Consider the following 26,582-nt stretch of genomic DNA (forward strand, 5'->3'; position numbering starts at 1 on the left):
AGGGGCCCACTTGGGGTCTGCGCCACGTCAGAGGCCGCAAAGGCACAACTCGATCCAAGGCCCCAGCAGCCGCCCTCCCCCAGGCTTCCACTAGGGCCTCAGCAGAGTCATGGGCAAGGGAAGCAAGAAATGTCCCAAGCTCCGTCTGGAAACTTTCAGGGTCCATCAGGCGCCTGGGGCAGAACCACCAATCCTTTAATTTCTATGTCTTATCTAATATTTCTGGCCAATACTTCCAATGTTAATATAAATAGCAGTGGGGATAATGGACACCCCTGCCTTGTACCTTTTTTGATATCAAAATATTCTGTATAATGTACGTTTAGGATTATTCTAGCTGTTTGTTTATGGTAGATTGCTTGAATTGTATTTATAAAGTTTTTCCAAAGTCCATTTCCATCAACTGCTGGAACGTAAATTGCCAGTTTAAGTTGTCAAAAACTTTTTACGCATCGAGAAATATTAATGCCATCTGTTTCCCTGGATGATTTTCATAGTACTCTAAGACATCCAAAATCATTCTTAAGTTGTTTTTTATCTGTCTTTTAGGTAAAAAACCGTTTTGATCTATATGTATGAATTCAGTCAGTAATTTCTTAATTCTTTCTGCCATTATCGAAGCAAACATTTTATAGTCCACATTTAATAATGATATTGGTCTATAGTTTTTTATATGTGTCAGATCAGTATCTTCTTTAGGTATTAAATGATGTTAGCTTCAGTCCACGACTTTGGTATTTTAGTCTCCAAAAGGATTTCATTGCACAGTTTTTTCAACCTCGGACCTAGTACATCTTGTAATGCTACGTAAAATTCTGCAGGAAGTCCATCTGGCCCCGGAGTCTTATCTTTCTTTTGTCTTTTTATGGCTTCAGTAATCTCAATCATTGATATTTTCCCATTTAATATATTTCTGATATTCTCCGGGATTTTTGGCAAGTTTGATTCTTTTAAGTACGACTGTATTTTCTGCTTTTTCATGAGGCAACTGGATTTTCTTTTTCTTTGAAGACATTTTGCTTCTCATCCAAGAAGCTTCTTCAGCTCTATAATTGAACATTTCCAAATGATTGGACCAAATCTGCTCTAGGTTTTGTAGATGAAGTGAGAGAAATATTGTGTTGTGATTCAGTGTCAGCCTGTGGGTTCGGCAGCTGAATCGGACAGTTCTGAGGAGGAGGAGGAGAGGATTGGAGAGCCTGCAGAGGAAAGTTCTGAGGCATCGCAGAGCTCTCAGCCAGGCCCCTCCCGTCTGATTCCTCCTCAGACCCAGCTGTGTGAGCCTGACAGCTTGGACGAAGACGATTCACAGCTGGCTTTGTTCAAGGACGCCCGAAGCAGGAGGCAGACAAGCAGGAGCAAACAAAGGAAGGCAATAAGCCACCTCGGGAGGAGGCAAAGAGAAGCCACGCCTTGAAACTGTGTTTAAAAGGGAAATGTGTGGGAGGTGCTGGTTGCTGAAGGCAACCGTTTGAACAGCTTCTGATTTAGTCGTGGTTAGTATTTGTTTTGCTCTGTTTTGGATCTGTTTCATTTCATTTGTGTAAATAAATTTGGTTGGCTTACTTTCAGCCTATTGACTTTTGAAAAGGGGTTGTCCCTGACATTTCTGCAGGGCCGATAGTAGGCTGGAACAGAACAGTTTGCCTTCAGCCTCCCACCCCTTATTATTATTATGGAGCAGCTACGTGCTGAGAATGCCCAGCTCACCCAGCAACTCGCTTTGTTGGCAGCTCAGGTGGCTCAATTACAAGCTCAGGTCCATGCTGCACCCCCACCATCACCACCACACAGGAGAAAATGCCAAGTTGCGATGCCGGATAAATTTAATGGCAATCCAGAACTGTTTCCTGCTTTCCTGGGACAATGCCAGCTCTTTATCAGCGTGAGAGCAGCTGATTTCCCCACTGACCAGGATAAGGTGGGGTTTGTGTTAAGTCTTCTTTCTGGTGATGCAGCTCGTTGGGGCACACCTCTGCTAGCTCAACCTAGTCCATTGTTGGACAACTTTGTGGGGTTTTGTGATCATATGCGTCTGATGTATGAGGACCCTATAAAGACGCAGACCGCTACTCGATGCTTGAAAGCTCTGAGGCAAGGTCAACGCCCCCTACAGGGCTATATCAGCGATTTTCGGCTGCTTAGCCAGGATTCCGCCTGGAATGAGGCTGCGCTTGTGGATGCCTTCCAGGACGGATTGTCGGAGGAGATGTTGGATGAGCTGGCCCGTGTGGATATTCCCTCAGACCTCAATGGGCTGATCCATCTCTGCCTGCGGATCGATGCTCGGTTGCAGCAGCGAAGGAGTCGCCATGCCACCCCAAAGACCCCTGCAGCCCCTGTTGTGTGTGAGACCCCAGTTCAAAGGGAGGAGCCAATGGAGCTGGGTGCCGCCAGGTCTCGTCTATCGGTGACTGAAATGAACAGACAATGATCGGGGGGGTTGTGCTTTTACTGTGGGGACCCTGGGCATTTGGCTGCTTTTTGCCCAAGGAAGCGACAATGGGCATCAGTGACTGAGTCTGCCCCAAGAAAGTCCCCTACTTTTCTGTCGGGAAATGCCCCGAGCCTGATCTAGACGGTGTGTTAGGTCGGGCGTCCCACAACACTGAGCGACGTCTTTCCGATGCTGCCTGTGGACCTCCACGGCATCTGATATTGGAGGCACGTCTGATCCTTCCTGGCAAGCCAAAGGGGATTCCAGTCCATGCCTTAATTGACTCTGGGGCCACCACAAATTTTATGGACTCAGCATTTGTGGCCAAATAGGCTGTTCCCCAGTGCCCAGTGGAACCGCCCATGTTAGTGGAGACTATTGATGGTCGAGTGTTCCTGTCTGGGCCAATTAAGGCCGCCACGCAACCATTATGTATGGCCATCAGTTCTCGTGGAGGCCATCCAGTTCTATATCACCTCAGATCTGCATTTCCCCGTGGTCTTGGGACTGGCGTGGCTCCAGGCGCATGACCCACAGATCTATTGGTCACAGAACTTGGTCACCTTCCCAAGTTTGCAGTGCTTGGACCACACCCGCCATATCTGTGCTGGTCAGGTGGAGGGTTCCCAGGGGTTTCCTTGCCTCCCGAACTGTCTGACTTTGCTGATGTGTTCAGCGAGGCAGAGGCAGATCAATTACCCCCGCACAGGCCCTATGACTGCCCCATTGATTTAGTCCCTGATGCGCCTCTCCCAGTGGGGCATTTGTACTCCATGTCGGACCCCGAGCTGGCTGCATTGCGGGACTTTCTGGAGAAGAATTTGGCTCGAGGTTTCATCCGGCCATCGTCCTCGCCAGTGTCTGCTCTTCGTTAAAAAGAAGTCCGGCAAATTGCGGCTTTGCTGCGATTATAGGAAACTCAACGCTATCACGGTGCGCAATCGTTACCCGCTGCCTCTCATCCCCGAACTCTTGGACCGACTCCGGGAGGCTAAGATCTTCACGAAACTGGACCTGGGTGGAGCTTACAATCTTGTCAGGGTTCGGCCGGGTGATGAGTGGAAGACAGCTTTTGGTACTCGTTACGGACACTTTGAGTACACGGTGATGCCATTTGGCCTGACCAACACCCCCGCCATGTTTCAGCATTTCATGAACGATATTTTCCGGGATTTGTTAGATCAGTTTGTCGTGATCTACTTGGATAACATCCTGATCTCCCCGTCGCGTGAGGTGCACCATCAGCATCTCCGTCAGGTCCTGCAGCGACTCCGAGAACATTGGCTGTTTGCCAAATTGGAGAAGTGCCAGTTCTACCGGGTGACCATCGATTTCCTGGGTCACCGCATTTCTCCTGAGGGCATCGCCATGGAGCCGAGTAAGGTTGAGTCTTTGCAAAGTTGGCAACACCCACGTCGTGTGAAGGATGTTCAGCGACTTCTTGGGTTCGCCAACTATTATCGAGCTTTCATCCCTGGGTTTGATGCCTCGACAGCCCCCCTCACTTGGCTCCTGCAGAAGAAGACTCGGTTTCAGTGGAACACTCCAGAACAACAGGCTTTCCAGACTTTGAAGGAAGCCTTCATGAAGGAGCCCATCTTGAAGCATCCTGACCTGCAACGGCCATTTGTCGAGGCGGATGCCTCCGACATTGCCATTGGGGCGGTGTTGCTTCAGGCAACGACACCCAGCGGTGTCCTCTTCCCTTGCGTGTACCATTCACGAAAACTGAACCCTTTGGAGCGCAATTATACAATCTGGGAGAAGGAGCTGCTGGCCATCAAAGTGGCGTTCGAGGCCTGGAGGCATCATCTGGAGGGAGTGCGGCATCAAATCGCGGTCCGGACGGAGCATAAGAATTTAGAAAGCCTGCAGACTGCTCGGAACTTGAACCAACGCCAGATCCGGTGGTCTCTTTTTTTTTTTGCGAGGTTCAACTTCCGAGTTAAGTACATGCCCAGCGGGCACAATCAAAGAGCGAATGCTCTGTCCAGGAAGCCCGAATATTCCTGAGCCGGAAGACAAGCTTCTGCCCAGGACAGTGATCCCCATCGAGTCTTTTGCTGTGGTGCAGGAGCTGGTTGATATATGGGCTTGGATCCAGGAGGCACAGCAGCAGGATGTGTGGGTGGCTCAGCAGAAGGAGGAGGTGGGGCCAGATTCTCCTTGGACGGTCACGGATGGACTCTTGTATTATCGTGACCGGCTCTACGTTCCGAAAGTGCCACTCAGGGGACTCATCCTCAGCCAGTGTCACGATAACCTGGCGCCGGGACATTTTTGCCTGTTCAAGACCCTGAACCTGGTCTTCCATACCTTCTGGTGGCCCCGGGTCCGACATGACGTCCAGACCTATGTCACTTCCTGTATCCCATGTAGGCAGGCCAAGTCAGCGACGGGCCCTGCCTGGATTACTGCAGCCCTTGCCGACACCCAAAAGACCCTGGGGGGCTGTGTCCATGGACTTTCTAACGGATTTACCCCCGTCTTCTGGTTTTAAAACGGTGTTTGTGGTGGTGGACATGCTGACCAAGATGGCGCATTTCATCCCCTGTCGTGGTTTACCGTCAGCCCGCACCACTAGTCGTATGTTCATTCAGCAGGTGTTTCAGCTGCACAGCCTCCCTGATAGAGTTGTCTCTGATAGAGGGGCCCAGTTTACAGCCCGTTTCTGGCAGGAGTTGATGCATGCGTTGGATATCAAGATTTGCCTCTTCGTGCATCATCCTCAAACTGACAGGGGAACCAAGAAGGTCATTGGTATTCTGGAACAATATCTGCGCTGCTACGTCAATCTGCAGCAAAACAATTGGGTGGACTATCTGGCCATAGCTGAGTTTGCATTCAACAATTCGCAGCACACCTCCACACAGATGACACCGTTCTTGGCCAATGTGTGATATCACCCCCGTTTTTCCCCCCTTTCACCAGTGGACTGACCGGAGCCGGCAGCGAACAACTACATGGCAGAGTTACAGGCGATTCATCGATTGGTGCAACGTCAATTAGAGAAGGCCAAGGCCGATTACAAAATGTTTGCTGATCGGTCAAGGCGGAATACGCCTCCACTATCGGTGGGAGATCGGGTCTGGTTGTCCACCAGGAACCTACCATCAACACGGCCGGTTAAAAAGTTAGATCACTGATATCTAGAACTGTTCCCAATCGAGGCTGTCATCAATCCAGTCGCCTATCGCTTAACTCTTGCACGTTCCCTGCGCGTACATCCAGTCTTTCATCGGTCTCTTTTGGTCCGCCGAGCAGAACCTCCCCCATCAGGACATCGTGATGGAGACAGTGCCCCCGAGTATGAGGTCGCCAGCATTAGGGACTCCCGTTGGCTGAAAGGTCATTTCCAGTATCTGATTGAATGGAAAGGCTACTGACCAGAGCAGTTCACCTGGGAGGACGTGACCACCTTTCATGCTCCTGCTTTGGTGTCTGTTTTTCATGAACAATTCCCATCCCGACCGCATCCGGATCGGCAGACCCGGGGGAAGGGTCCTGCGGTGCGGGATAGTGTTGTGATTCAGTGTCAGCCTGTGGGTTCGGCAGCTGAATCGGACAGTTCTGAGGAGGAGGAGGAGGAGAGGATTGGAAAGCCTGCAGAGGAAAGTTCTGAGGCATCGCAGAGCTCTCAGCCAGGCCCCTCCCGTCTGGTTCCTCCTCAGACCCAGCTGTGTGAGCCTGACAGCTTGGACGAAGACGATTCACAGCAGGCTTTGTTCAAGGACGCCCGAAGCAGGAGGCAGACAAGCAAGAGTAAACAAAGGAAGGCAATGAGGCACCTCGGGAGGAGGCAAAGAGAAGCCACGCCTTGAAACTGTGTTTAAAAGGGAAATGTGTGGGAGGTGCTGGTTGCTGAAGGCAACCGTTTGAACAGCTTCTGATTTAGTCGTGGTTAGTATTTGTTTTGCTCTGTTTTGGATCTGTTTCGTTTCATTTGTGTAAATAAATTTGGTTGGCTTACTTTCAGCCTATTGACTTTTGAAAAGGGGTTGTCCCTGACATTTCTGCAGGGCCGGTAGTAGGCTGGAACAGAACACATTGCCTTCCCTTTCTCACCTGTGCCTGAATCACTCCTATTGATTAAAAATAGCTAAATATACCATATTTCTTTTTTAAATGGAATTAGACCTTATAAGATTAATTAATTATTATACTTATACCTAGATTGGGGCTGTTCCTAAAGGCAGGCTCCCCATGTTGAGTTCTTTCCACCATCTTTGTACTATAGAGCAGTGTTTTAAAGAGCAGTGCTGGCTGGGAAAATCTGGGAGCTGAAGTTGCCAAGGTTGAGAAACACTAGCATAGAGGACTATCTGCATATTCGAGCTGTGGCACGATCCGACCCTCTGGCTCTCACCTGCTTTCCTGGGGAAAAGGGAGGGCAGACACCTGAGCTCAGACTGATCTATTTCAATGCCAGGTCTGTTGCGAATAAAGCTCCCCTCATCCATGATTTGATTGAGGAGAAAGACGCAGACCTGGCATGCATCACGGAAACTTGGTTGGGCCCAGAGGGAGGGGTCCCTCTGATTGATTTATGCCCTCCAGGTTTCCGTGTGCTGCATCAACCTCGGGCTCAAGGTAGGGGAGGTGGCGTGGCGGTCGTTATCAAAGAGACCCTCCGTCCACGGGAGACCACTGCCCCCAAGATAGACGGATGTGAATCCCTCCTCTTAAGGTGGGGTCCTGATGGTCAATTGGGCCTACTGCTGGTATACCTCTCTCCAAGCTACGTAGCAACGGCTCTACCCAGGCTACTTGACGCCCTCTCAGGACTGGCGGTTGAATTTCCCAGACTTATGGTTCTGGGAGACTTTAATCTGCCTTCCCTGGGCAGTACATCGGAGGTGGCCTGAGAGTTCATGGCTTCCATGACAGCCATGGACCTGACCCAAATTATTCAGGACCCGACTCACGAGGGGGGAAACACGCCTGATCTTATTTTTATCTCTGGGCAATGGCTTAATGGACTGGGTGGGGTTACTCCAACATCTCAACCCCTTTCATGGACAGACCATTATCTCCTGCGGTTGGGCCTCCGTCATGTCACCCCCCGCTGTCAGGAGGCGGAACCGACCAGATGGTTCCGCCCCAGGCGCCTGATGGACCCAGATAAGTTCCAGATGGCGCTTGGACTGATCCCTACCTCCCCGGTCGAGTCCTTAGTTAATGCCTGGCAACAGGCTGCTTTGGAGGCTCTTGACTGCGTTGTGCCTTTGCGTCCTCTGACCCGACGCAGATCCCGACTCGCTTCTTGGTTCTCCAAGGACCTGCGAGAGATGAAACGCCGGAGAAGGAGCCTAGAGAGCATTTGGAGAACCAGTCGGTCCGAGTCTGACCGAACACAGTTAAGATCCTTTTCTAGATCTTATCTTGTGGCAATGGAGGTGGCAAAGCGCACTTACTTCACCACCCTCATTGCGTCCGCAGACAACCGCCCGGCCGCCCTGTTCAGAGTGGTCCGCTCCCTTTTAAATCAAGGGACAGGAGAGGACCCCTTACGAGGACGGGCCGAGGAATTTAGTAAATATCTGGTGGACAAAATTGCTCAGATTCGGGCTGGTCTGGACTCTGACTGGGCAGTATCTGACGAGAGGAAAACGATGAGTTTGGCCGAGAACATTTGGGAAGAGTTTGATCCTGTGACTCCAGATGAAATGGACAGGATCATGGGGAAATTAAGTGCCGCCACGTGTTTATTGGACCCGTGTCCCTCGTGGCTGGTGTATGCGTCTCGGGAGGTTACACGAGGCTGGATCCTAGCAGTTATCAATGCCTCACTGAGTGAAGGGTACTTCCCTGCCGCCCTGAAAGAGGCGGTAGTAAGGCCCCTCCTTAAGAAACCTGCATTGGATCCAGCTATTTTAAACAACTTTCGTCCTGTCTCCAACCTTCGCTTTCTTGCGAAAGTCGTTGAGAGTGTGGTGGCACGGCAACTCCCTTTGGTCCTGGAGGAAACTGAATATCTGGATCCGTACCAATCGGGTTTCAGGCCCGGATATAGCACGGAGACGGCATTGGTCGCGCTGGTGAATGATCTCTGGCGGGCCCGAGATAGGGGTTACTCCTCTATCCTGGTCTTATTAGATCTCTCAGCGGCTTTTGATACCATCGACCATGGTATTTTGCTGCATCGTCTTGAGGGGTTGGGAGTGGGAGGCACCGTTCTACGATGGTTCTCCTCCTACCTCTCGGGCCGTTCGCAGACGGTGTTGGCAGGAGGGCAGAGGTCAACCCCAAGGCCCCTTAGTTGTGGGGTGCCTCAGGGATCGGTGCTCTCGCCCCTCCTGTTCAACATCTATATGAAGCCGCTGGGTGAAATCATTTGTGGTTTTGAGGTGAGGTATCACCAATATGCGGATGATACCCAGTTGTTCATCTCCACCCCAAACCAACCCAGTGATGCCCTCGATGTGATGTCCCGTTGCCTGGAAGCGGTACAGATTTGGATGGGAAAGAACAGGCTCCGGCTCAACCCGGCCAAAACTGAGTGGCTTTACGTACCGACATCTCGTTTAGTTCAAGAGGTTCCATCTTTGATTATAGGAGGAGAGATATTACCTCCCATTGATAGAGCACGCAACCTGGGCGTCCTCCTGGATTCACAACTCAGTTTTGAAGATCATATTGGAGTCGTGGCTAGTGGGGCATTTGCCCAGATTCGCCTGGTACACCAGTTGCGCCCCTTTCTAGACCGAGATGCCCTACATACAGTCACCCACGCACTCGTTACCTCCCGTATAGACTACTGTAATGCTCTCTACATGGGGCTGCCCTTGAAGACCACCCGGAGGCTTCAACTGGTGCAGAGTGCAGCTGCACGGGTAGTGATGGGAGCACCCCGATACTCCCATATTACACCCCTCCTGCGTGAGCTGCATTGGCTACCGGTTGCCCTCCGGGTGAGATTTAAGGTGCTGGTTCTTACCTTTAAAGCCCTACATGGCTTAGGCCCAGGGTACTTGCAGGACCATCTGCAGCCGGGAACGAATTCCCATCGCCCAGTACGCTCACACAGAGAAGGCCTCCTCAGGGTACCGTCGGCTAGACAATGTCGGCTTGCGACCCCCAGGGGAAGAGCCTTCTCTGTGGGAGCGCCAGCCCTGTGGAACCAGCTCCCCCCTGAGCTTCGGATGGCCCAAGATCTCCAGTCCTTTCGCCGCAGCCTCAAAACACTCCTTTTCCATCTGGCTGACCTAGACTGACAGGGATTTTAATTATATTTACAATTCTAACTCTATTCTTTAATTTATTTTAATTTATTTCAAATTTTATTTTTAATTTACTGTACAGAGACCTTTAAGTTTTGTTGTTGTTAGCCGCCCTGAGTCCCTCGGGAGATAGGGCGGGATATAAATCCCATTAATAAATAAATAAAATAAATATTAAAAACTTAAAAGCTAACTTGTAAACTTCCTGATAGCATAGGCTGGGGATATAAAAAGACAATGGTGATTATGCCACAGCATGTAAAAATAATCCAAGTTGATTATGGGGGAGAGAGTACGGCAACTGCTTGTTCCTTCTGTTCAGATTTACAGCTAAGCTGTAACTTTTTTTGTCACCTCTTCTTCCAATGATGGCAGCCTCACTAAGCACAATTGCTTACTGGAACAATTAGTAGCTTCATTCACTTATCTCTCGGTTCTGTCCTTGAGCAAGATTTTAACAGAGAACTCTATCTACATAATATTAACATTTCTGTAATCTTGCATAATGAGGCCATTGCCTGATTTTTATATATAATACAGGTAGTTTACAGACATAATTGAGCTCAGAAAACAGGTCACCACATAACGCTAATTTTATGATCTTTTTTGCAGTCATTATATGATGGTGCAAATGGCCATAATTGCTAACCCATTGCCAGGTGCCCAAGATACAATCATGCAACCTGGGGGGTCAGGGAGGGTGTTGGAACTTTGAACCTGGATCATAAGTAGCCCTCGGGAAGTCTGTTGCAACTTTGAACAGTCACTGACTGTTGTAAGTTGAGGACTACTGTATTTTTTTAATTGATGGTCCTTTATCCTTTTTAAAAATACGTGTCTATTGTTACAATATTGAAGTATAAAGGAAATAGGAAAAGGAAATGTTGACGCACAAAAATGAAAAAACAAGATGACACTGTATTTGAATTTATAAAAACCTAGTAAAAATGAAAAAAATAATAATTATCCAGCTCTTCCTTGAACCACAGTTTAGACACTTAATAATTGTTGGTTCTATTTGAGTCCTAAGAACATATGTCTAAATTTGCCTTGCTATGTAATATATTGTATATAAGGAAGACATTTCTGCTTGAATTTAGTTTAACTTCCATGATGGGTGTATATTGTCAACTTAGGCATTGCAGCTTATTGTCCCATTTTAGTTTCTCTGTGTAATAATGTAATCAATATATCTCTTTTCTGGTATTGTGCTACATTTATTTTTGCTGCAATAAATGTGTATTGTAATATTTACTAAATCCTTAGTTTTGGCCTTTATTATAGATAGGTCAAAACTGAATTATTGATACAGGAATTTTCTCTAATCTTTTAAATTACTGTTCTAGGCATGATTGAAACTTCCAGTTTATGTAGGGGTTCCATTTCAGGAGCCATGCCAATCCCAATACGAGGGGTCTCTCCATGTCTGATGCCACAATAAAGCTTAGGATTTCTTATGAGGTCCCATTCTCTATTGGTTCAGTGACAAATGTCACCCCTGGCTACTGGCCTCTCCAGCTGGCAGAAAGCCACAAGTACTTTAAGTTCTCTGAATTGCAGATCTGTTTTCTCGACTAAGCCAGGGCTGACCAGGCATCTGGTGCAGCCCGAGTCCAGGAGGGCAACCAGGTTCTCCCTATGCCCAAGAAGGCACCTGTAAGGACCTGCCTCAATTAATTAAGCTTCCCAAGAAAGCAGAACTCTTGAAACTTGCATTGTCTCAACAGGAACTTTTATTGGAAAGTATTGACAGCAGGATAGTAAGGCAGGATCAGAGGATTTCTTGCACGAAATGTTAGATTAAACAAACAGATCCAATCCATAGGTGTCAAATTGTTGTGAGAAAGAACCAATAAGGTACCGTTCTCAAGGCTGTCAGGTTTCTCTGCGGCTTCTTCCCTCCACCTGGAAATAAGGCAAATGGCCAGAGGCTTATTCCATTCTCACCCCAAGAAAGATAGTTCAAAGAGAATAGAACAAAGCAAAGGAAATACACTACAGAATACCCATAGGTCCCCCTCTCCTCATCAGAATGGCAGAACCCGAAAAATGAAATGAAAGGATAGGAAAGAAAGGCAAAATGCATAGGGGTTCTAACAGCACCATCAGTTTAGTAGAGAAAGTCACGGGTATCACAAGGTGATTTACCAAGGGGTCATCTGTGACATTGTCACATCCTGCCAGGCTCCTAATTTATGTTATCAGATTCTCACACCACTGGCAGGTGATGGGGTGAACTCATCAACCTCCAGTCCTTCTAGGATCCTCGGGGTTGCTTTTCCCATTTTCTTTGTGGGTCCAGGAGTGGCTTTTTGTATCGGGTGTGATGCTTGGCAGTCAGCTGCTCTTGAAGCATTTGATGGAGCGGCGGTGTGGGCTTGGGTCCAGTCCCCCTGGCTTAGGGGTCTCTCTCTTCTCTGCTGGGAGGGACCATCGCCACCCGCAGTTGGGGAAATTGCGGGATCAGAAATTTCAATTTCTTCGGCTAAGAAGGTGCATGGGGTGTCCCTGGAGATGTAGGTGTTATAGAAGTTGTCATTCAGCCCCTCTTGGAAACACTTTTATCAGCATGTCTTGTGGCCAGTGGGTTAGTCTGCATGCCAGGCTATGGAATTCTTGGGTGTAGGCAGCCATGGGTCGCCAACCTTGGTTTATCATTTTGATTCTTGTCCTGACGTTCCAGTCTGTGAGGGGATCATCAAATCTCTTCTGGAGGGTTGTTATAAACCAATTGAGGTTGCACAGCTCTGGGGCATCATTGTTGTGCAGGGCAACCATCCACTTCATGGCATTCTCCTCCAATGCTAGGATCACACTTCTCACCTTGATCTCTTCAGTCGGTAGGTTGGCCCCATATGCCTGCAGGTAGGTTCACACTTGGGTTAGGAAGAACACCAAGTGCTTTGGGTTTCAGCTGAATCTCACCCCCAAGCCGGTGATCTGTGCTCTCTCCTCCTTGGTGGGCAGCCCAGGCAGATGGCAGTAGCTGGGCCATTGGACATGGGGCTGGAGCTGGTTCCAGGGAAGCAGGCACTGCAGCAGCTACTGTGGTGGGTGCAGCTGCACCATCATCTGCCTGGCCCTGCACCAGTTGAGCAGTTGATGGTGCCATTCGAGCTAGAGTTTCACTCACCTGGGAGGTTGTCAAAGGCACCCTTCAGGAATTCAGTGGCCTTTTCGACAAGCACACCATTGTGGTCTGGTTCGTCCCTATCCTGAGTGAAGGTTCTTCCCAATCATCCTTCTTTCTGACCCGCAGTGAACATCGGGGTTTCATCTGGTTGTCGCAGCCCTCTGCCCCCCTAGCCACTTGGGATAGTCAGTTGTGGTCCGTTGGCTGCCAGGAGAGCTAGCAGCAGAGTCAGACGAGTGGGAGGGGAGCCTGGGTCAACTTCTGAGCCTTTGGAATCCTCTGACAAGGAAGCAGAATCAGAGGCAGATGCAGAGCCAGGGCTGTCTGTCCGTGCCCAGGTGCATAGGCAGCTAGCTGTCTTTGAGGCCTGAGATGAGTGAGATGGGGCCCATCCTAGATGCACATATGCGTAGAGAGAAGAGCAATGGAAGGCAATAAGCCGGCTCTCAGGGAAAAGTAGATGTTAGCCAGCCCCTCCCTAGCTGGGAAATAAATAGTAGGGGTTTGGGAGTGGCCTGTTGTCACAGGCAACCATACTTGCTCTGTATTTGAGGTGACAACTGAGTCTTCATGCTGGAAACTAATAGGTAGTGAATTTGCCTCAGCCAGTGTGAACAGGGACTGTTTCTGCTTGGCTTAATCCTTGAAAGACTTTATCTGGAGGTCTCAAGTGAACAGAGACTGTTCTTGCCCTGTGTCAGAAGGGGAAAAGACTTTCGTTTGTGACTACTTTTTGGTTTCATCTACCCAACGTGAACAAAGATTGTTTCTGCCCTATTTTAATAATAGGTGCTTATTACTTGCGAACACTGGGTCAGAACAGTCTCCCCCCAACCTTTTATCTCCTGATCGCTCTTTTGTGCAGACATCTCAGGCACGGTCCTCACAGTAGAGGCATGTCTACAGGTTGACTGAAATTGCAGATCTAGCTTAATGTCAGATGTGCCTCAACTTAGTCATTTAGGAAAGAATGACCCTTGACCCCATTTGGTTGAAGTGATAGGTTCTTTTACTAATGTCAAACAGTTGCAGCAAAAGTAAAGCTAGATCTGAGTATTCCCGTGCAAAGGTTACATTTCCCCCCTTTCCCTGACCAGTTCAACAGTGTCTAATAGTATTCCATTTTGATGTTTTGGGAACTGCTTTGATGCTTGGTACCTCTCAATGTAGTTTCGCATTCCGTTCCCAGGCCAGGCGTCCTTGGTAGCTGGCTTATTCTGGTTTAATAACTCTGGTTCTTATCAGCATGTCTCCTTCCCCATTTGTCTTCCCCTTCACAGCCTGAGCTTAGCTTCCCCAAATTCCTTCCCCTCCCCTTTTTTCTATTTATGGCAGGATGCCAGCAAAGCGAAGAAGCTGAAGATAGCAGACCTGACAATCTGACCACAAAGTTTCTTATAAGAGCCTTTGTATTATTATTTTCCTACTGGGATATATTTAAAATGTTCCTAAATTAAGTGTACCAGCAGTGAATTACCACTGTACTTTCAGAGTAGCAGGGTATGGCTCCTCTGTCTTTAAATTACAAGATGAGGTTCTGTTAACACAAATATTATCCAACTTTCCTTCATTTTTAAAACTATTTGAATTGCAACACTTTCAAATAAACAAGAAAGAAAGTGATTTTCTTTTTCATTGTGTTTGTATGCCCTGTGGAAGGCAGGCTCACATTGAGGATGAGTTTGTTGCCGCTTTCAATGATATAATAAAGGAAATTAGCAAATTCCCTAAAATAATAATAATTTACATAAATATGTAGCATCTTTTAAAAATGTGCTTAATTTCCACCACCCCCCTTGAAAGTTTTGAAAGCCATACTATTCCAGATCTCCAGGATTTTTGATAGTGAATCTGAATTGGGTTTACAAACAGAATCTCATTTTAGAGCCTTATTTAAAAACTTGCACTATAGTCTTTCCTAGGTTTTAATCCCATTTTTCCTATTTTGGTATAATTTTTTTATACAATTTCAATACTTTAATTCCAACAATGACTTTGAAACTTCTAAATGTTAGAGTCTGTCTGTACCTGGTAGGCTGGAGGAAAAGGCCTCTCTTAGCTGTTCACTGAAAGAAGGGGACAGAATGGTTATTCCTCTCTCTTCATCAAATCACCCAGCTCAATTGTGTAGAAAGAGAAGATAAGAAAATCCACATTAACAATATCCTTCTGAGTGTCATTATTTATTTATTTATTTATTTGTTTGTTTTATATACCGCCCTTCTCCCGGAGGACTCAGGGCGGTGTACAGAGCAAAGTAAGTATACAATAAAGCAACAATAAAACAAATAAAACCCCAAATCTATCAGGCCAGGCCGGCTTGCTGGAATAGATAGGTTTTTAGATCACGCCGGAAGGAGCGAAGGTCGGGGGCCATCCGGATTTCAGCTGGTAAGCGGTTCAAAAGGATTGGCGCACCCACCGAGAATGCTCTCCCCCTGGGGGTCACCAGCCGGCATTCTCTGACCGGTGGCACCCTGAGGAGGCCCTCTCTGTGGGAGCGCACAGGACGGAGGGGTGTTGACGCTGGCAGTAGGTGCTCCCGTAGGTAGTCCGGACCCATGCCATGTAGGGCTTTGTATGCCATCACTAGCACCTTGAATATCACCCGGAAGGCAACTGGAAGCCAGTGCAGCTCACGGAGCAGAGGTGTAATATGGGAGTATCGGGAAGCCCCCAAAAGCGTTCGTGCAGCTGCACTCTGTACCAGCTGAAGCTTCCGAGTGGTTCTCAAGGGCAGCCCCATGTAAAGAGCGTTGCAGTAGTCAAGACGAGAGGTCACAAGTGCATGGGTGACTGTACGTAAGGCATCCAGGTCCAGATAGGGTCGTAGCTGGCGCACCAGACGAACCTGAGCGAAAGCCCCCCTAGTCACAGCTCCTATGTGATCTTCTAAGGAGAGCTGTGAATCTAATAGGACACCCAGGTTGCGAGCCCTATCTACGGGGGGCAATAACTCGCCCCCAATATTAAGGGATGGAATACTCTGAATATCCTGACATGCCGGTATGTACAGCCATTCAGTCTTGTCCGGATTGAGTTGAAGCCTGTTCCTCCCCATCCATTCCCGGACCGCTTCCAGGCAACGGGACATCACGTCGAGGGCATCACTGATGTGATTAGGGGCATGTGAAACCCCAAAATGGGTTTTGACCGCTGCCTGGAGCCCACAAACTTGGTTCTTACACATCTCTTGGTTCCTTGGAGTGGATGATCTAGACACTTCCTCATCTTCTATCCTCCTTTTGGGTCTGTGACAATTTGCCACAGCCAACTTGCCATCACCAACTCACCACAGCCAACTTGCCACAGGACAACTTGCCATAGGACAACTCATTGTGGGACAAAAGTTATACTAATATTAAAGAAATTATGGAAAAGAATCATTAAAGAAAGGATGCAAAATGAACAATAGAATGAAATGTAAATGGTAAAAATTAAAATAATTTTAATTTATTTTAATAATTAAATAAAATTGTTAAATTTTCCCGCAGTGAGATCCCCCGGTGAGTTGGACATGGCAAGTTGTGTCACAGCGAGTTGGCCATGGCGAGATGGCTGTGGCGAGTTGGCCATGGCGACCTTTCCATGGCTAGTTGCCGCGGTGAGTTGGCTGTGGCAAGATGTCCCATTCCCCTCCTTTTAAGGATACAAACACTTACCCCACTTATTATCCCTAGTCCAATTGAAGCAACCAAATGGTTTTATTTCCATCTTTTTTAGTATTTTGATTTCTGTACATGTTGTCCCTGGCTATAAATATTCAAAAGCAACCAGACTGAAAGGTTTTCATAAGCACATTTATCTATCTTTTCTCTCTAATAATAAGTGCCTGCCACTAATCGGTCAAATGGTTAATCAAAGCATTTGCATATGTTTTCCTGTCCCCAGGTTTATAGTGAATACAAAGCAAGCCTTGCCTTTGACTTTGTTAGCAGTCGGCAGAAAAATGTAAGTGTTGGATTGAAGTTTATACATCCGAGCTTACAGTATACATCCTGTTTTTATTCAGACAGCACACATTTAGTTAGATTTGCTTGCAATTTAGTTTTATAGTATGAAGAAACTGGAAAAGCATTGCAATTGGAGAGCTCACTATATATAACTTGGATTTCTGAAGTTGAACTTCCAAAGACATCCCTGTGGCTACAAGCACATAAATTAATTTCCAGTATTCCTAGGAAATGCATTTCACTTGCACTATTTATGTCATAATGAACTATGAATAAAATATTATGGGAAATAATTAAACCTAGTTTTAAAACCATTTTATGCTATAGAAGGTCCCAGGGCCTTCCATTAAGATAATTTAGGACTATCAGAAAACTCCTAATGACAAGCACCGGCTTCCTTTTTTTCTTCACCCTCCCCTCCATTGTCTCTGCTCCTGGACTCTGGCCTCACACCGAACAGGGAGTTGGCCTGCTGCCCCACACCAGGCTTCCCCCCTTTCCCGCCGCACACTAGGCTTCCCCACCCTGCAATTGGAGAAGCCGTGCCAGTGCCATTTGCCTCCTTCCTGCCCCAGGCCAGGCTCTCCAGGCCAAAGGGCACAAGGCGGAGGGCAAGGGGCCCATTGGTCAACCAAGGAGGAATGCTGGAGGCAAATGGGTGGAGGTGGGAGACTTGAGGAGAAGGAGGCATGGCCAAGGTTGGGAGCCAAAGGATCCTAGATCCTCAGAGTGGCCTGCAGGTTTATTGCTTCCTGATGCTCTGCCAGCAAAGTACCCATCAAAGTACAAACCCCATCAGATTTCCTTGTGTTTTTCAGCCGAGTTCTGCCCCTGAACTCCTAATATCTGGCAGTCTGCTGATCAGTTGTGAACTGACTTTTAATTCCCTTTGTGAGTGTGATTTTAAAGTAAATCTATTTGCAATATGTAACCATGCTTAGACTTCTGAGACTTCTTAGTACTTCAATGTTTTGCTTGTTCTAGTGCTTTTTTCATAGTTGCTCTCTACCTCCAGGCATATACAGATTACAGTGACTCTGTTTCCAGGAGAATGGGCTTTATTCCACTCCCATTGGCTGTTTTAGTAAGTCATATTTTTCCCCACGTAGTAGCTAGTGAAAATTACTCCAGAGGATGAAATAATATTTTCCTGAGCATGTTAGTTAAAAATAAAATAATATTGACTCATGATTTGTAGGCTTGATGAACAAGATTTTCAAGTTAAACTGAGATGGCCCTCTGTACTGGGTTGGAATGTGTGTTACTGTGTGTTATTGAAATAAAATTGTATGCAACTGCTATCTGTTAAAATAATTTAAGATGGGATATCTTAAATATTACATGATATTTAAAGTAACTTAAATAATTTGAATTACACACTCATCCCTTTTTAGAAATAATTTTAATCCCTGTTATTTTTCTTTCTAGCTCATTAGAGTTGTTACAAGTTCTGTAAAAATCCAAGGGGTCTTGTCCTATTCCTGTGTAATTCTTTTCTGTTGTGGGTAAGTGCAAATCAAATAATTGTGTAAAGCTTATCTGTAGGAAAATCAGAATACCAAAAATCAAGATATAATTTACTTCAGTAAGGCATTTGATAAAGTAGATCATAACCTACTACTCAATAAGATAGAAAAATGTGGGTTAGACAGCATCACCACCAGATGGATTTGTAGCTGGCTGACTGGCCGTACTCAGCGTGTGGTCCTCAATGGAACCGCATCTACATGGAGGGAAGTGTCTAGTGGGGTGCCCCAGGGCTCTGTTCTGGACTCAGTGCTCTTCAACATCTTCATAAACAATTTGGACGATGGGATAGATGGGGAACTCATCAAATTTGCAGATGACACCAAGCTGGCAGGAATAGCCAACACTCCAGAAGAAAGGCTTAAGATACAGGAGGATCTGGACAGACTTGAACACTGGGCACAAAATGAAATTCAATGGTGAAAAAAAGTAAGGTTCTACATTTATGCAAGAAAAACCAAATGTACAGGTATAGTATAGGGGTTATTTTGCTTAATAGTAGTAACTGTGAGAGGTATCTCAGAGTCCTAATGTACAATCAGTTAAATATGAGCGAACAGTGTGCTGCAGCTGCCAAAAAAGCCAACACAGTGTTTGGCTGCATTAACAGAGGGATAGAATCAAGATCACGTGAAATATTAATACCACTTTACAATGCCTTGGTAAGGCCACACTTGGAATACTGCATCCAGTTTTGGTCACCATGATGTAAAAAATATGTTGAGACTCTAGAAAGAGTACAGAGAAGAGCAACAAAGATGATTGGGGACTGGAGGGTAAAACATATAAGGAACGGTTGCGGGAATTGGGTATGTCTAGTTTAACAAAGAGAAGGACGAGGGGGTACATGATAGCAGTGTTCCAATATCTCAGGGGCTGCCACAAAGAAAAGGGAGTCAGGCTATTTTCCAAAGTGCCTGAAGGCAGGACAAGAAGCAACGGATGGAAATTAATCAAGGAGAGAAGCAACCTAGAACTAAGGAGAAACTTCCTGACAGTTAGAACAATTAACCAGTGGAACAACCTGCCTCCAGAAGCGGTGAATGCTCCAACACTGGAAGTTTTTAGGAAGAGACTGGACAGCCATTTGTCCAAAATGGTATAGGGTTTCCTACCTGAGCAGGGGGTTGGACTAGATGACCTCCAAGTCCCTTCCAACTTTTATTATTATTATTATTATTATTATTATTATTATTATTATTATTATTATTATTATTATTATTATTGTTGTTGTTGTTGTTGTTGTTGTTGTTGTTGTTGTTATTATATTTTCTTACAATGAAGTTCCATTTTGCTATTAAGAATGTATCAACACAACAGAGTTGGTAATGGAATATTAAGTACAAAGATTTAAGTTTTTACTATATAAATAAAATGTTTAGAATTAGGAGATTTCTTAATTTGACTGTTGTTGCTTAATCCCACAGGTTAAATATCCTTTTGTCTCATTTAGCTTTTTAGAAAATATTTTTAATTAAATACAATACGTGATGGAAAAAAGTACACAAAATTAGAAGAAAAAAAGGAAATAAAAGCATACATGATATATACTTCAAAATGTATACTTGTAGAAATACACATATTAATAAAATGATTCCATGATATATTACAGTCATCCATTATTGATTTATATTAATCAATTCTGCAAACAGTTCAATATTTGAAGCCACACATTTGTTTCCAAGTTTGGACAATCTCTTTATCTAATATATTCATTTTGTGTTTCCAAAAGTCAACTCTCACATTAAAACATGCTTCCTATTGATTGATTTTGATTTGATTTACGTGCCGCCCATCTCATCTGGAGGCAACTTTTGCTAAAAGGTTAAATTTCTGAAGAGAGTAAAAATGCATTTCACAGAATTATTACCCACCATAATTCTTATTTTGGAAGCAAATCCTGCTACTTTTAATGGAATTAATTTTCCACTAAGTGCACTTGGTATCATAACTTGGTATCAATGCTCAATTCATGATTCAGTTAAGATTTCCAGGTGTTGGTAAACTATTACAATAGGAAATTTCATGCTGAATAATAATGGGAATTCATAAAATACTTTATCAAATTAGTACACTCTTATCCATCTGGCTTGTACATGGGAGGCACAAACCTCTCTATTCTTGGGTGTGGAAATACAGGGAAAGGTGTGAGCGTGTGTTTTCCTACACTGCTGCCTCTGACACACTCAGTATTGCAGGGTGTTGACGTTAGAGTATGATGGTAATATGCTACAGAATAATTATTTGGGAGGCCTCCTTGAAGTTGGACTCAGTAACATCTGCCCCCCTTGTCCTTAAGAATAGCACAGCTGGGCGGCTGTTCTTCATCTGCCTCAGCCAGCTTTTTGCAAAAAACAGGACCAGGTGTCCACACAGCCTGGTCAAGGCAGGGAAACTCATCTGAAGCCCCTTCTTCGAGGTGCATCAAGTTCTTTACCAAATTGAATCCAGGCTCCCTGACACAAATCTAATACTTTTGCCCTATATGTCAGAATCCATTTATATCCCATTCATAAATCCCTATCTGTATGTTCTAAAATATTACATCCCTCACTGGATTCTGCCATTCCCAAGGAGGAGAAGAAAATATGTTAATTGGCTATCCTTATCCATTTGTTGCAAGGGTGTTTATTTCAGCCTGCCTGGAGGCCGTCATTAGACCAGGGGAAGAACCTTTGAACTGAGAAGAACAAAGGAAAGGGGGGGGGGAGATCTGGTTTGTATCTCCGATTAGAATCTGAAAGGGAGGAAGGAAATGTCGTAAAGGCATGGAAGATCCCTCTTCCCTTGGAAGGTTTTGACACCTGAACCTTAATTGATCCGGGACTGACCAAATGGACTGAGGGGAGGGGGTTTCACTCGGGGATACTTTAAAAGTTCCAACCTGTAACACAGTTTTCAGATCCTGTCCAGATTTCCCACTGACAATTATGTTTTACGTAGTAAAAGTTCCTTTTGGACAAATTCTGTCTCCAAGAGTTCTTCTTTCCTAAGACATGGATTGGGTTGGGACCTGACACTGTATTTCTACAGCACAGCAGGGTTGATCAGATTAAAATAGTGTGTATCTATTGTTCTAATAGACAATTTGAGGAGGCCTCTGGAGGAGGTGAAATTGTTCAGGCCATGATAGCTAATCCTGTGTGCTTATTGTTCTCAGTTTAATATCACTTAAGGTACTCAACAGCATTGTATTGCTGGGAAAGTCCTGCCACTATGTCAAAGAAGCAAACATGGAGGAGAAGTTGTTCAACCCACCTCCTTTCAGCACCCCAGGAAAATCTGTTGGCAAACCACAGAGCAAGTACAAGTCTCCTCAAGGTTAGTAAAACCTCAAAATGTTGGCTCCAGTATTAAGCATAGGCATCTTATTGACTCATTATAAAGTGATTGGTAGCATATAAGGAGCTAAATCTTCATAGTTCTGAATAAAACCAGCTTTGGACATTTCTCTCTCAGAAGAATTTTGCAGGGTTTGAAGTGCGTATGAATCCCCAGTAGACCTTTTATTGCTTCAGAGTCTTCAGACCACCCTCCAATGGTAGAGCCAATATTTATGGCCTGTGCGTGCACACTCATGCATTGTGGGGACATGGTATGATCTCAAGGACAAATGGGGTACTCTAAAGCTTGCATCCCTTCTGAGCCCCTCCCCAAATACCAATTTTTCCTGTTGTCTGGGAGTTGTAACAATTCAGCAAAACTTGATAATGGGCCTCAAATGCTACCATTGGATCCTTCCTCAAAAATCTAATAATTTGGCTCTGTTTGGTTTAATGTCATTTTGAAATTTTGCCACCACTAGAAAACCAAAATAAAGTCTGTCCTCCCAGAATTGATGCAATAATTGATGGGAACATTTTACTCTCTGAGAAGCTTATCCTTCTACATAGAAGTAAAAAGAGCAATCTTGGTAGTCAGATTATCTTTATGAAGGCTCATTGAATACAAACCGTGGCTAATTTTGTGCTTCTACTGTAAGAAGTATAGATTGGTACAAAGGAGAATAGAAGTTTGATCCAAACTCCGAGTACAGGGACTCCACATGGATATTTCAACTGCCTTGTGTTTTGGTGAGAAAAATATTTCAAAACATATCAGGTGCACCACCATAGAGAATAGTGATAACACATATCTTCCTTGCTTGCTTTTCACACAGGCATGCAAGAAAGTAGGGTGATAGTTTACATGGCCCTGTTACAGAAAAATTGGCCAAGGGAACAATTTGTAAGGATAGGATTAAAAAAACCATTAAAATCCCATAGTAAAACAATGAAAGCACACTCTGTGCCTGTTTTTTCATCTTGCTTTATACAAGCAGTCCTAAAACTGAGCCCACTTAAAGAAACCAGCCACAGCAATGCATTCTCTTTAAAACCACCCATGAACATCACAGCAGCCAATATTAAAATGCTCATCTCTGGCAGTTGCATTAAGTTTTCTTCTTCATAAGGCACACTTGCGTTTTTAAAGCTCAATGAAACAAAAAAAAAATGCTATCAGCATTCTAAAATTTCCAGGCATAATATTCAGGATGCAATTCAAAATTCTAACTTTCCTGTGGCACATTTTTAACATGAGTGTACCTGTCAAAGAAGCAGCAATCGTTTTCTGAGTCCCAACATGATTTTCTGTCCCAAACATAAATAATTGCTTGTTGTTTCTTTCCCCTTCCTCTCTTTATTGGCTCTAGCCAATGGCAATTGTACCTGCTATTTAATTTGCTAATTTGCGCTTTCAATTTTCTGTGCAGGAATAGTTTACATAACTAAATAGATAGATAAATAATGGATCTAGGAAACAAACAAAAAAAGCAAGCTGCAAGAACAGTGTTGTTTAAATAATCTCATTTGTCCCAAGATTACAGTAAAAAGTGGTACCCCATCTAATTTGGGTAAAAAACAGCCCTTTCCTCCCATTTATTCCATCTCTGATTAGGAAGCTTCCTATTTGATTAAAGAGCACCAGCTTCAAGAAGATGTAATTCTTTAATATGACCTTTAAAGCTTTTCCAAGTTAGTGGTCATAATTACATGCTATAATTATGTAGGTCCCTTGTCCAATGAAGATGTGTTTTATGCTGTCCTGTGCTAAGCGTTCCTATTGTTATGATAATGGAGACAAAACTTCATCTTACATTTTTGTGTAATGAGTTGTTCTACTAAGGATACTCAAACAACATTCAAGATTTCACGTTGTGAGTGCCTCTACTCCTCCAAGCTTTCTTATTTATCGACTGAAAGGTCCTATATGAAAATGGTATCACATGTCATCAAAGAACCCAAAATTGAAACTTAAGTGTGGAACACTATCATTAACAAACCAAAGAAAATGTATGACTGAATTCTTGAAAATCCAAACAAAGTAGTTTGAGTTGTCTTGTGTCTTCCCCCAGACAAAGTGCTACATTATATTTTTGCAGCAAACCCAATGAAAAGCATGATAGCACCTTTGTATCTGATGAAGAAGTCTGTAATCCATTTGTTAATTTTGAAAATAGCATAAGGGTTTTTGTTGTTCTTTGGACCGCCTTGTTCCTCCCCTTTGAAATATATTTTATTGGTAGACACTGCACTAGAGTCTTTAAGTCGGTGATTACAGTGATCTAAATAGACAACAAAATGAGTTTGTGCTTGTATTTCACACAGGACTTTCCACTGAGGAAGGCTTCTCTGCTTCAGTGACCAGTCAGCCTGTGCAACCAAAGGAAAATGTAGCCCCCCAACTGGTAACAAGTCCCTCTGATCAGTTTCTGACCACTCCTGACGGAGATGAGAAAGACATATGCCAAGACAGTGCAGAATCCAAATTCAGATCTACAAAGAAAGATTTGTTGGAGATAGACAGGTTTACTATTTGTGGAAATCGAATTGACTAGCTGTCTCTGAGTAGGAGACTGAGCAATAGGAACAGAAATGGCTGTCAGTGACAGACAGATGCCAAATAGGCATACCAATATTTATTTAAAACTTAAATTATTAACAGCAAACCTATTCACAGGATTTAAGCCGGCTTGAACATGGAACAAGCCTCAGTTTTGTAACCTTGGTATTTTGAAAAATGATTAAAAAAGAAAAAAGAAACCACCAACAGTTAGACAGAGTTACAGTGTCACTTTTCTGGAAAGAATGTGTGAGCTACTTTAAACCCCTTTTCCTGTATGAATCTGCTTCCTTGACATAGTATTTTTTGCCCAGCCATAGAGAATTTTTAAAAGTTCTTGAGAAGCACTTGCTTTTATGAACAGATCTCTCCCTCAATTAAAAATTTCTCTTGCCATTTTTCCCAGATTTACAAGAAAATAAATAATCAGAATAAACTTACCTCAGGAGGTGGCTCAAAATGCATTTCAGCTACCCAAAATGGACCATCCTTAAAATTTTACCACTCGTTTTTGTCATAAATCTTAAGCTTTTAAAACAGAAATTGATCATAACAAGGAAAGAATTAAATGTTTGAAGGAACAAGAGGTCAGGAGCTTATCTTTGCTCTTTGGCATTTTAAACATCAAGGTAAAAATCATTCTGCTTCAGTTCTAGCTACCAGCCTATTCACTGTGCAATAATTTTCTCAGCATTAAATATCAAACAGCTGAAGAATTTGTGGGGTTTGGTTTTTTGTTTTTTTGTTTTTTGCTTTGGCTGGAAAATTTGCATGTCGCCAAAATGACAAACTGAAATAGATTTTCCTGAAAATTAGCTTTATGAAATGCTTGGTTTTGAAATACAAAGCAGCTTCACTTGATGCTTATAAAGGAGCACACAGAAGATTAAGACAGGAATTATGGTTCTTTTTAGCTCAACATATTTAAGAGCAAATCTATACTCAAGGTACTCCATTCTTCTCTATCCTCAATGCCTAAGGAACATAATGCAATATCAAGTGTCTTTTTTTTAATAAGAAGGCAAAAATATGTGTGTTGAATAATAAGCAAATCTTTGGCAACTTATTTAGCTCTTGCAGAGTAGCCAAAACAAATGTTTTAAAATGCTAATATTTGAACTCTAGAATACATTTATTATATCCCCAGAGTTGAGAGGTTGAACATGTGGGAATGGTATCCTGACAAGCAGGTTTCAAGAAAGAAGGCAGTATGGATAGTCAAGTGTTTCTAATAATTTTCTCCCCATGCTGCCAACCTTCTTGACCAGCTTCTCAACTTAAGAGTACCTTGTGGGAGAAATATAAAGCTTGATGTTGAAGTTTACAAGATGATTAATTTCATAGACGTACTGCTTCTAGCAAATTTGATTCATTAAAATTCAATTCAGAACATTTGTTAAATCTTGTAATTTGATTTTATTTACATGTAGCTGAAAGGAAGCTTGGAATGACCTTTTCCTTGTAAAATAATTATGTATGGATTTTATAAGTGCATCTTGTGTGTCAAAATAAAAGCTCAATTTTGTAGCCTTTGTTTACAAAAACAACAACAACCAGATATTCAAGACTACCAGCTTTTTTGCTAGAAGGAATTTGAAGGATGTGGAAGCAAATGGAGCTCTACTACAGATCCATCCATCCATCCTCAAGTATTTTACGCACATGTACAGTAGGAGAGATAATTCTTCCAGCAAGAGCCCTAAAGATTGGTGAGGTGCCCATATTTATGTGGAAGATGCTGTTGGCAGGTTCATGCACATGTGACTACAAAGGACCTATGGGTCCCCTTGTGCTGTTGGAGCTCTATATTTCTTGGCTGGAATCCTGGTTAAGGCCCTCTTGGTTTTATCATTTGCTAAAATTCCATTGGCATCAGTCTATGTTGACAAAATAAGCTGTTTTTACCATTTCAAGGGAATTTTCTTTGCTCCAAGAAAGCAAAAATTGACCTGAATATCTGCCAAACGACATAATTTCAACTAAAAAAACTAAAAAAACCCCAATTCATTAGGATATCCTTGTTTTTATTTTTCTATTTTGTATTCTTTTGATGATAGGATTTCGATCACACTTAGCAGAATTGGTCCATTACCACTGTCTATGATTTTTATGCAGCATATATCTCATTGAACACAAATCAACTTTTAATAATTTAATATCCTGCATTCATTAACTCACTGTAAGTACCACTCACAAACACACACACACACACACACACACACACACACACACACACACGAAAGAATAAAGAACAAAAACAGATTTAGCTAACAGTGGCCCTGCCCCCAAATGTATCCAATGGGCCCCTGGCCACCCTAACTGAAGGCTTGAGACAACACTAGGACTGTAAGGCTTTCCAGAATGCCAACAGGGTAGGAGCAACACAGATTGCTGAGGAGTGCCTGTTCTGTATAACAGAAATGCCAAAA

At 44.1% G+C, this 26,582-nt stretch overlaps 1 protein-coding gene across 3 annotated transcripts in view; it reads left to right on the top strand.

Moving 5' to 3' along the window:
- Nucleotides 1-25,680, top strand: part of TAPT1 (transmembrane anterior posterior transformation 1) — a 133,565-nt gene extending 107,885 nt beyond the window's left edge. For all 3 annotated transcript variants that reach the window (XM_081332078.1, XM_081332079.1, XM_081332080.1), the window contains 5 exons: nucleotides 16,682-16,741; nucleotides 17,759-17,827; nucleotides 18,172-18,248; nucleotides 21,431-21,591; nucleotides 23,919-25,680. In XM_081332078.1, the coding sequence (XP_081188204.1) occupies nucleotides 16,682-16,741; nucleotides 17,759-17,827; nucleotides 18,172-18,248; nucleotides 21,431-21,591; nucleotides 23,919-24,148 (597 nt within the window). In that variant the 3' untranslated portion in view covers nucleotides 24,149-25,680. The remainder of the gene's footprint in view (nucleotides 1-16,681; nucleotides 16,742-17,758; nucleotides 17,828-18,171; nucleotides 18,249-21,430; nucleotides 21,592-23,918) is intronic.
- The last annotated feature ends 902 nt before the right edge of the window (nucleotides 25,681-26,582 follow it).

The sequence above is a fragment of the Vipera berus genome (genome assembly GCF_964194415.1).
Source record: "Vipera berus genome assembly, chromosome: 7".
In the NCBI taxonomy this organism is placed as follows: domain Eukaryota; kingdom Metazoa; phylum Chordata; class Lepidosauria; order Squamata; family Viperidae; genus Vipera; species Vipera berus.